We start from the raw sequence: 11,840 nt of genomic DNA, 5'->3' as shown, positions 1-11,840 counted from the left end.
CACCTACCCCAGCCCGCCTCCGAGCGCCTCCGCCCCGCGCCCTGCCCCGAGCCCCTGTCCCGGCACAGCAGCCCAGCATCGTGTCCTTCACCCCTGCCCCGAGCCCCTGTCCCGGCACAGCAGCCCAGCATCGTGTCCTTCACCCCTGCCCCGAGCCCCTGTCCTGGCACAGCAGCCCCTCACCCCGTGTTCTAGCCCTGCCCTTCAGCCTGCACCCTCTCCGTGCCCCTGCCCTGCCGCTGTGCATCAGCTCCTGATGGATCCTGTATTTCTTTTGCATAGGCATGAAGATACTGGGCTGTGCTTGCTCAGAAGAATCTCCTATGTCTCTTCAGGTCAAGTAGAAATTCAAACATTTTCTGTGTTGTGACTTAGATTTCAAGGCTCTCCCACATTCAGGACATGCTTTTATATATAGACAGAAAAGATTCAAAAGTACGCAGCATTTATTTCTAGTCTGCTGCTACCATTTAAATAACAAATAGAAGTGCAAAATGGCCAGCTGTTGCATGGCCCACCTGAGGTAGCTGCAGATTCCCAGCCTGAAGATCTGATTTCTCCTGAGATTTAAGCAGCAGGGATCCTTGCTACTGCACTGTGATCACTTCCATGCTCACAGTGTCACCACACAGAGAGTGCACCACAAACCCAGTAAGATCTTCCTTGCTTTCCCCTTCCTTTTACATAAGATTTCGAAGAACTCACAGTTCCGTTTCATTTTTGCACAAGAGCTGTTAGTCCTAGAGTTTCTAAATTTAGGTTCACAGCCTCCATTGAAAGATATCTGAAACCCTGTTAGCATATCAAGTGCTTCAGAAACAGATTCGTCATACCTAAGGCCTCTTTCTAGACACCTTCACTTTCACTGCAAATATGGAACAAAGCAGTGTTCAAATCTTGATCAGTGGGTTTCCATGATTTTTTGCATTTCAGCTCTGATGCAGCATTTGAACACAATTTCATTCCCCTGAGTTATGAATTCTGTTTTCACAGAGTTTGAGGCTCTTCTGTACAAAGATGTAACTGGGAGTCTTCCTATAGTGTTACGAATCCTCTTACAAGCACATTAAAAAATACTAGATAAACTCAGTCCTGTACAGGAAAGTTGTAGGAATGCATTTGTTGTGTCTCACCAGCCTTTTCACAGCTATGTCTCTTTTTAAGTCTGTTCTTTTAGCACTTCTCACTTTTATCATGAGGCCCACATTCAAAAGGTTATTGATAACTTTTACTTTTGGCATAATTTCAAACACTTTGTCCAAATGCAGGATGCACAAACCCCACACCCAACCATTTTATCCAGAGAACCATACTTCACTCATAAGGAGACCCACACCTTAGTGGGTCCAGCTTACATCCCCCCAGCCCTTTCCCTGGGGAAGCAGGAATTGTTGCCTGCACCACCTGTGCACAAACACCTCGCTCCTGCCTTGGAGAGGGTTTCACTGAGGCAGCAGGATCTGTGCAGCCACACGCAGGCACCTGGGAATCTGGGTCCTTCAAACATGAGCAGCTGCTCCTCCTGGTCTGGCTGTGAGTGCGGGGCAGGACAGCTGTGCAAGGGACACATCTACTCTGACAGAGAACTGGCTGCTGCTGACTCACAGCTCCCCCCTTTGCCTAAACACCCCTCAGATTTACTACATGGAAACTCACTGCAGAAGCCAGCTGCTGTCCCTCTACCTTCACGCAGTGCAAGTGAAAAACAAGGTTGTTGTGTGAAGATGTCACGTGTATTTCAGCCCTCCTGAGGTTACAGGCAGTTTGAGCAGGCAGATGGCCCTCCTGAATTAGGTTAATAAGGACTGGGGTAGGAAGGAATGATACAATGCAGCAATTAACAAATGACAGAGAGGAGCAGCAGAGCCTACAGAATTTCCAAGTTACATGAATAATCTAAGGGGCATGAGCTTAATAGCTGAGAACATATGGGTGCTAATTGCATATTACTCTACCAGAACGGGGATAAAAACCCTTCCAACGTTTGTGGAACTGCCTCTGTCCCACCTGAGTGCGCAGTAATGAACTCTAGATTTGCAAAGCTCAGCACAGTGTCCTTGTTCTGCCATCCAGACTGTGGCAAATCTGGCACCAGTTTAATCTCTCACAACCCCCAACAGGCTGCTGTATCAACTTTTAATACAGTATCTTTATACTTTTTCTGCAAGGGACCATCTAGGTTGCAAGAGGCTTAGAGGCTCTCTATCCCCACGAGCCTCCTGCCCTCTTGTGTCCTTCATCCCAGTTAATGTGATGTTAGGACACCTCCCTCAGCCCTGAGGACCATGAGATCTGGAACTGCCTGACCTCACCACTTCCCCCTAAATGTGCTGATCCTCTCCTTGCTCTGCAGATGCAGCTGTGCAGCTCCAGCACTTAAGGAGAGGAGGGAGGCAGAGAGAAAGCGATGTGCTTTCAGGTTCCCCAAACCATTATCGAGGCTGTGCAGGTGACACTGCTAAAGAGGAGGGGAGAGCAAAGGCTTGGGAAACATAAGCCACAGGCAAGGCAAACACAAGGAATATAGCTGCACTAGTGGCTGCTTTTTAGGTATCGTTTTGTGCTGCACACATTTGACAACCACAAAATTAAAACAGCAGTGGGAGACTGAAAACTGCTGCAAAATTCCTAAGCCCAAGCAGCAAAGGTAGCGTTCTGATAGAGGCTTGTGCAACATCAGTTCCAAATTATTCCTTGAAATAATACCTCTAACTTCTACCACAGCTTGATTTGGTCCAGGGCTGCAAGAAGGCTGCTCAATGGAATGGTCTGATTTAATTTACATCTGATTTCTCTGGTGTACATCAACTGCTTATATGTGACCATGAATTTAACACAGTCCTGAAAGCAGTTTTGGGATAAAATAAACCATCAACTTGCTGGCATGGGGAAATACTGGTTTAGATAATCCCATTATTAGAATCAGTTCTCTTTTAATACGGCACTTTCAAAGCAAGAAGGTAAACATGAGAGCAAAATAAACGGCAAGCCAGGCTCTAGAGAGACCTCGGTTTATCTGTAGGAAGGGGACAACCGCACTTGGTGAGTTATTTTGGGATGCTCAGGAGTAAAGCAGATACGACCTATGACACACTCTCCAAGACAGCTGTGCTCTCGCAGCTGGGATCACATCACCAGCCCAAGACATTTCCTGCCCTCTCCCAGCCACAAGGGTAACTGTTTCCCGTGACAAAGGAACCTGCTGTCCCAGCCCCAGACCCTACAGCTCCAACAGTGAGGCATTCTCCCAAGCCTGCTTGGCCTGCCTCGTTTGCAGGTGGCCTTTGAGGCAGTATCAGAACAGCTCAGCACAGCAAGGCGGTGCCAGCAAAATTGACTGGGAGGTTTGTTTTTGCGAAGTCTAAAAATGTTAGGAATTACAAGCCCAGTTCCTTGAAGCTTCAGGATTTAATGAGCACCCCTGAGTGGTGATCTTCCCCCCCTCTGCTCTGTACAGCCTTCTGCGTTTTATGCAGTTATTTCAAACACTCCTCTGATGTTAAAGCCTTTGAGACAACTTCATTCATCTCCCTAATACTCTCAAAGTCTATTCTCTATTTTCAGATAGCAGTTCCTCTGACACCATTCTTGCCTTTTCCTAGAATGCACTTTAAAGAGTATTCCTAAAGTTTGCTATCACTCGACCCTGCCTGAGCAATATTAATTACATTTCCAATTATTCTACCAGTATAATGCAATGAATTTGCTCCCCATTTCCGTTGCCCAGGGCTCTTTTGATTTTTTTTTTTTACTAAAACCTCCTCTGCCTCCTTTCCCCATCTAGCCAAGATGAATTGAGTTTTCCTCTGTTCGGTTCTTGTTCTATATTGAGATATTCTTGCCTGATTTTCTTATGTTATAAATCCATCCCAAGGCAGTGAAAAAACATCCTCCCCTGCTGTATTGTGGTACACAATACAAAACCAAAATGTCAGAGAGCATCCTATGCATCAGAGACTGGAGTCTAGAGGATTTACAGGAAAAACTGGGATCACAAGGGGACACTGACTTTTGTCTGCAGTGTTTTTTCTGGGTACTTCTATGGTCATTCCTATCAACCACACATTGTCTGCAATTTGGTACATCCTAGCACAACCCTCACAGCTAGCCTGGCCCAGAGGCAAGTGAGGAAGGGGGCAAGAGGAAGGAAATTTGGGTTGCACAATTAGACTGAAAGGAAAAGGACAAGCACAGCATGAGAGGGGTAACACACTGGGGACAGGGAAATCTGAAATGGAGGGGTGGCTGACAGGAGACTGGTCCACAGGGTGTCTGTGGGAAGTGGGCTAGGAGATGTCCAGTTCCTGCAGCAGTGCAGATGCCAGCCTGACTTTTGAGAGAGGTTTTCAGAATTCAGCAGCTGGAGCTGCATCTTCTGACACCTTTGTAGCCTCCACAGGGCACTTATGGACCTTGCAAAATGCTCCCCTTCTGCTTCCCAATTGCCTCCTTCTGCCCTGCTCCAAGAGGCAAGTCATGCTGGTCCTGCCAGCCAGATGCCAGTAACTACTCACCAGTTCCTGAGGACCAGATGAAAAATCCTGTTCCTGGAGTCACAGCCATGCCATATGCTGCTGAGCCAATGCTGTTCTCTGCCTCAGAGATGGACACACTTCACACAGTGACAGTAACACTCTTTCAGATGAAAATAAGGTTTACAAGAGGAAGTAAGTTAATTTAAATTAACTCGAGATGCCTGAGCCCAAGACAGGGAACACTTTAACCGCAGCCAGATGGCTTTGCGGGCTCTGTTCCTTAAACCATTTATCAGCTTTTCATCCCAGAGGCTGCCAGTCAAACAGCAGGCCCTGGAAATTATCCTACCATCTCTCCAGGAGGGTATTTTTGTACAGAGGTCTTGTTGTATTTCCAAACTTTATGTAAGTAGCTTAATTTACTACAGCCAGACCTTTTTTACTAAGGGAATGTAGGACAGAGACATATGTTTTGCATGGAAGACACCTCTTCAGGGTTGCAGATTTAAGATTTCCTTCCCTCCCTTACCTAAAAGAAAATGAAAAACTAATTACTACTTAAACAGAAATGAAAAGCTTTTCTTTGAGCCCCCTTGTGTCTGTTACAGACACAACTCTCCAGGTCTTTGCTCTTTGTGTTTGCCTTTATAACAAGCTCTCTCACAGCAGTGCAGTTTCCTTGACCTACTGGTGCTAGAAATGTATTCTAGTGAAACTGCTAAAGATTTCCTCTTCTGTATACAAAATTAATATTCCTCCTAGAAGAAAAATCATAGCAATGAGCATCTTCTGCTCTGCACCTCTACAGAGACGCATGTGAGAATGCTGACTTCAGACATGAAGCATTTGATGCCCCATGCAGTGTTGATTCCAGGTGGTCAGATGTTAAGGGCCATGGGACTCTTCCCTCCTCACCTCCTGCATGGCAGAAACCATAAAATTCTCCCCATGATTTCCCCATTTGGCATTTGAGGCCAAAGCACCTGCATCGAAGGAGTTGCCCAATTATTCCGATGGTTACAACGTCTTTATCATTAGAGATCATTTTATCATCAAATTGTCATGGGATGCTACTCTGCATTGGTCTGCTACTCTGAAGAGCCATCATGGTCTGTGCTTTGCTCACCTTACTACTGGAGAGCTCAATTTTTCTCTCCATGCTTTTTCAAACAAAATGGATACTATAATGGGTTTGGGTTTTTCTGGTTTTTTATAGAAACACTTTATTGCTGCAGTCAATAACCCTGTGTATCACACACAAATAACGAATTACAGTTTAAGAAACTAAAAATAACTCTGCAAGTGGTAATACTGAGAAAACAAACATACATGAAAGGATACAAAACTATACATTAAGTTACTAGAAATTTAATAACTAAAAAATTCTGCAGAAGTATGAAGTGTCTTGTATAAACTATACAACACATGCCAGTGTAAAGTTCTTCAACATTATACAATTACTTATCTACAAATGTTTTACCTAAATACAAGATTAGCTGCAATTTTAAAACAGTTATCTTCTATACAGAGACAAGTGCTTTCAGTACTTCATTGGAATATACAGACACCGCAATATCTCAAAACTAAAAAATAATCACAAAATGAAAGGTCCCACTTAGAAATTTTTTTTGCGTATCTAATACAACACTAAGGAAATCCAGCCAGCAATATATCTTTGTTTTGTATTTGCCTTGTTTCACCTGTATCTGAGAGGGACCCAACCCAGAGTCACTGACCTCTTCCCTTTCATTGCTGGCCAGTCTCCAGAGCAGACCACACCAGAAATGTGGATTTTAACACACGTCAGCTTTAGGAGAAATCTGGACCTGGTTCCTACTTTGCAGTAGACACATACTCTGCCACACACAGGGCAGAAGCAGCCAGCTCCTGTGCGTGGCCACATCCATGCATCACTCCAAGGTTTCCCATGGGTGGCAGGCAAAGCAGCTCCTTCCTTACAGCATCAGTGGGACTCGTGCTCTGAATACAGGGGGTTGGCTTGAACAGAGTTACAGCTGTTTCCCAGGAATTCCTACGTACAGCACAGAGGCCCAGAGCTTCTCTAACCTATTGCAGACTCATTCAATCTTCACTGAATGCCTCCTTGCTGAAGCAAAGCCGATCTCAATGATACTCAACTTGAGGGAGCTCTCCCAGGGTCTGGCCACCTCTTCAGAACACATTTCAAACACCACTGTCACTCCCAAAATACAGGCTTACAGTTGTAAAAAAGTCCTGAGAATTCACAGGAATTTAGTATCTCATCAGCTCTTACATGGGATCAACCTTCTGCAGCACACACCTGTATTATGAACATGATGCATGTTCATGACCTGGCAGATTCATCAAATTGGACAGAGCAGGGGAATTTCTTTGGCCCAGATAGTGTCTTTCTGGACAGGAGTGCTGTCAATAGAACTGGGCCTGTTATCTGGGGCACTGGACATATCAGCAAAGGCTCTGGCAATCCAGGGAAAGGATTGTGTTAGATGGCTTTAAGCCTATGCTCCCTCCTACTTAAATTCTGGTCTCAGGAAAGGCCTGGGGTAACCCAAGCTAACTCTGGCCAAGGTACAAGGACCAGGCTTCCATTTCAGTAATTTCAAAAGCTGCCAGAAGGAAGTACTGGAAAGCCTGATCTTTCAGGGGTGGTTGTTCCCCTTACTGACATCTGAACAGAAAGGACAGAGCTCACCTGAGCTGGCATCAGTGCCTAACAGCTGGAAGCTGAAAAAAGTCAACAGTATCTTCTTGAGGAGAAAAAAGAAAAAAAGCACCATTCAGCCTTCTCAAATATTTGATGGCACCATGCAGAAGCAGAGAATTGCATCTCCAGAAGCCCACCATTAACACCAAGTAAGAATCAGCACGAGAAATGTTGACCAGCATAAATGAAAACCCCTGACAGATGGATCTCTTCTGCAGCCTTTCCTGGTATAAGCATTTCTAAGCAGTATAGAGAGTTTAAGTAATAGGCCTTAATTTTCATTCAGAAAAGACCTGCTGGGAAAGGGAATTGTTAGCAGCAACACTGGCTAAAACATTTTCATTCACAAATATTTTTCCCCAAGTGATTTTGCTGGAGATGATTTTCCTCTACAAGTTAAGATACTCAGGGGCACAGCAAAGCCTTCAGTACCCCAAATACACTGAACACTACCCGGCACATTCCACATGCAGCTCCCAAAGCACCAGATGAGATTTTGCAATGTTTCACCCAGAATCACGTACAACAGCGACTGAAGCAGAACCAGCAAGTTCCGGTAGGCTGCGCCGGCGGTGCCAGAACACTGCTCACACACTGGAGCCTCCCAGGTGTGAGCTGGAGAACAGCCAGGTTCACAGCAGGGCTTGTCCATCTTCATTTCACCCAGTGTCCGCAGGCGGGATGGGAAGGCGCAGAGCGGCGCCCGGCAGCTGACTGTGTGCATCCTGCAGTGCAGTGTCAGATCTCGCGACCGGCAGGCCTCGTGCACTCGGGCACTCCACAGGAACATCACGAGGGCGGGCAACACCCGGTACCTAACCCACCTGAGTGTATCTAGGGAATCTTTCACAGAACAAAACTAAAACCAAAACGAGACAGTGTACTATCTGGGTTCTCATAATAGAAGAGGATTACCCACAGCAGAGTTCAGGAAAGGTCTTGAGTAATTGCACTTTAAATTATGGCAGGCACAGGCAACAAACTCTGCAAGTGTATGGTCACAAAGACTGCCCCAATACCAGCAGGTATGCAGGGTTTGTCTGCCTGTAAGCATGGGACATCCTGACAGCTAGTACAGCACACATATCCATGCCAGTGCAGCTTTACCAGGACTGCCCAGAGGTCTGGATGTTTTAACACATCTCAAGAACAAGGTACCATGTTGTTCATGAAGATCACAGACAGTAATATTCAAGCATGAAGTGACGGAGGCACATGTGCTTTTCCTCTAACAGCTTCTAGAAACCACTGGGTGGGATGAGTGTTCTCTTACCAGAGTCCCTTCCCTGCCTTCTACTAAAATATTGATTTAGAAATAAATTAATATTACATATTAAGGAAAAAATCCCTGATCTCTTACTGTTATACTTTAGAAGTCTTAAAGCAGCTGATTTTACTATGAAAAGAATGTACCCAAAGTTGTACTTCAAAAATACTAGGTGAATCTTGAACTAGAGCTCAGAATTTAGTTCACTATCTCAACAAGTAAACAGAAACTTTTACCTGAGAAGTCCAGGCAACTCCTATTAAAACCAGCCGTATTTTCATCATTGACTTTACAGAGATTTAGACAGGGCTCAGGTAGGGAAAGTCAGCTTTCAAATGCAGAGGCCTCATGTGCTGACTTTTCATGGGGCTTTGTTTCTGCTCCTGTCACACTGAGACTTTGGTTAAATGAGGGCTAAAGCTGGACAGTGGTGCAGTGAAACAGACTGGACAGACAAATCAACTGCAGGCACCCCAGGCTTTGGGCAACTCTGTCTAAAGCCTTGCAAACAGATTTTAACACTGCCCCTCTCTTTGCATGAAAGCTGACTGATTAAAAAGCTAGTCCCAAATTCAAAAGCACAGACATATACTATTCTCTGACCACACAGTGCATCACATCAGGCAGGTATTTTTAAATTTATCCACTTAATGTGATATTTACTTCCTAGACTTGGATGTCAGCATCTCCTCTGACAACATCAAATTCTTGGGTAATTCACACATGACACAGCACTAAAGAAAGAAAACCAGTTTCAGCTGTATTGACTAAGTTTCCTTTTTTCTATAACAGCTCACATTTTTATCAATATAGCAACAAACCCTTTGCCAATGGTTTGGAATGAAAGTTACATCAGGTGTATATGTGCAAGTATGTTGATGGTCTGACCTGTTGGGAAAAAAACCCTCAAAATCAATCCCCAAAACAGAGTACTGAAACCACAGAAACCAAACATTGTACACATCCACTACCCTTCATACAAGTTACAAGTGCAATATCCTTTGAGGAAAATTGCTCCTCAAAGGAAACCCAAAGAAGCAGAGATTTTTTAGTGTTATGTTTAGTAAGATAATGTGGGCATGTGTTGGAAATCACAGACTGAAATTTTGAATTTTTTTTTTCATAAGGCAAGAGGTTTATGTTCCAGAAGAATAGATGGGGTAAAGAATGAAGAAATGTTTAAAAAATGACACATTCTTTCAAGTTTCATTCTCATTTGACATACATATCACAAAATAAAGATTTTTAAAAGTGCTATATGCTTTGTAAGTCTCATCACAATATGTAAAGCAAAATTTTACACCTGCTGCCTAAGACACAATGTTAGTGGCAGTGTTAGTGGTAGATTAGACTCTCTCATTTCTCTCACTATCTGGAACCACCTCCTTCATCACACAAAGAACAGACCAACCACCCAACCAACTCCCCAGTACACATCCTCCAGAATCACTTAAGAGTTATGTTCTAAAGTAACAGGCTCCATGAAGCTGATGACAGCTCACTAGCGGCTTCCTTGATACCAAACCCAAGGCTCATTCTACCCAATATCCTGTGGCTCTTCGACCAGCCAGTACGAGACACAAAATGTTGAGAGGTATGCAACCATGATGACATTGAGAGATATGCCTAAGGGATTTTAAAAAATTCCACCAAAAAAACAAACGTAAAAAATTCATCCGCCAGCCCTCAGCTGTTTGCTGATTTTAAAAAGGTAGAGCAGTTTGCAGTAAACAATGATATTCAAATCTTCAAGGACATACAGAAACACCCCTTCCACCTAGCAATCAGACATGAAGGATTTCTGCAGCACAGTCTTCTGGCTCTGTGTAATGAGAAGAGTTTGTGTCTGAATGGTGAACCCCAAACATTTCTTTACTTTCGAAGTTTGGCTCCATTAGTGCAGGTTTTTCAAAAATATTCTTTTTGCTAGTTTCTGGACAGTTTTGTACATATATTACTCGGTTATAAGCTTTAAGTCTCTTCCACAACTGTACGTACACCTTGCATTGTACATACATGAACAGAAGTCCTCCAGTGAAACCAATAGCCACAACTACCAGCTTAGTCCAAAATGGCCACTCTAGAATACCTGGAAGAAAGAAAATAAAAAGAAGAATTAAATTCATCTCAGAGACTGCCAGTCAAACAGCAGGCCCTGGAAATTATCCTACCATCTCTTTAGGAGGGCATTTTTGTACAAAGGCCTTGTTGGGTTTCCAAACTTTATGTAAGTACCTTAATTTACTGCAGTCAGGCTTTCTTTAGCTGGACTAAACTGGATCTTTCAAAAATGTACTGTACGGAAACTGTCACAGAGTTTGGGTCATGCAAACTATTCTTACTTTGCAATTTTTCCTGTCTGGCTTTTTTTTTTTTTTCCCTTTTCAAGTCAAACTTACAGACTTCTGCTTCACATATCACATTCTTCCCCACCAGAGAAAAAACTAAAACAACTGATTGGCTGTGTCTGAGTCTTGATGCAGTACAATCACAGAGTCAAGGCAACCACCAGTAATATGCTTAGGTCCTTTTACACCTGTTTTTAAACAAAGACTGGATCAAATTATGAAAGCAATTCTATGGCATAGTTTCCTCTTCATGGCAGACACTCAACTCAGTGACCCAAGAAGTCTGTTCCACTCTGTGATCACACAGTACATGGAGACATAAAGGAATGATTGTTACCATATAGCTTGACATGTTTGTTATGCAGATGAGAAAAATTTTATCTGCATCACACCCATTAACTTGTATCTGAATATCTGAGCATCTCCTCTGAAACAAAACTGCACGTGCCGGAGATGCTGAAGCACTCCAAGCTTACCCTCTGTCCTTAAAAAATTACCACCATCACTTGGCCTAAATTTGTCTAGCTTGAACATTTAGGCAGTGGATCTTGTTACATTTCTATCAACCACTTTTAAATAAAAAACTATTCATTTTATACATATTCTCCTTACATAGGTCCTGTATTCATCCAGCCTCTTTAAAATAAGTGCCATCACAAGATGGATATGAAACTAAGCTGAATCACCCATTATCAGGTTTTTCAGAGAATAAAACCGTATTTTTTTGACTCTTCGAAGTTTTAACCAAGATTTTGTTTTGGAAATGCACGGTAGTGTGGGAGGAATGAAAATATTTTAGTCCCAAAATACAAAGGGCACTGCAGCCCTACTACTGATGAAATCCCACCTGTGATTCACATCTGACCCTCTGATTCAAAGGCGAGCTGTCTGATGCTGTCTGCAGGCAGTGACAGCACATGCTTGCCCCTGTGTGGACATGAATATATATCCACACGCCCTTTCTGCATCCTCCAGCTCATTACAGCACTCCCTGGATTTAGAATCCAAGTGAAAGGAGCAAAGAAAGCACTATAATATGTACC

The 11,840-nt window shown here is 43.7% G+C and overlaps 1 protein-coding gene across 4 annotated transcripts in view; it reads right to left on the bottom strand.

Annotated features, from left to right (window-relative positions):
• Positions 1 to 5,662: 5,662 nt before the first annotated feature.
• MARCHF8 (membrane associated ring-CH-type finger 8) overlaps positions 5,663 to 11,840 on the bottom strand; it is an 84,269-nt gene continuing 78,091 nt past the window's right edge. For all 4 annotated transcript variants that reach the window (XM_063405736.1, XM_063405739.1, XM_063405737.1 and 1 more), the window contains one exon: positions 5,663 to 10,538. In XM_063405736.1, coding sequence (XP_063261806.1) covers positions 10,234 to 10,538 — 305 coding nt within the window. In that variant the 3' untranslated portion in view covers positions 5,663 to 10,233. The remainder of the gene's footprint in view (positions 10,539 to 11,840) is intronic.

This window comes from Prinia subflava, chromosome 9, assembly GCF_021018805.1.
Source record: "Prinia subflava isolate CZ2003 ecotype Zambia chromosome 9, Cam_Psub_1.2, whole genome shotgun sequence".
In the NCBI taxonomy this organism is placed as follows: domain Eukaryota; kingdom Metazoa; phylum Chordata; class Aves; order Passeriformes; family Cisticolidae; genus Prinia; species Prinia subflava.
Note: the sequence above shows the minus strand (reverse complement) of the source record. Positions and strands in the feature narration are given on the sequence as shown.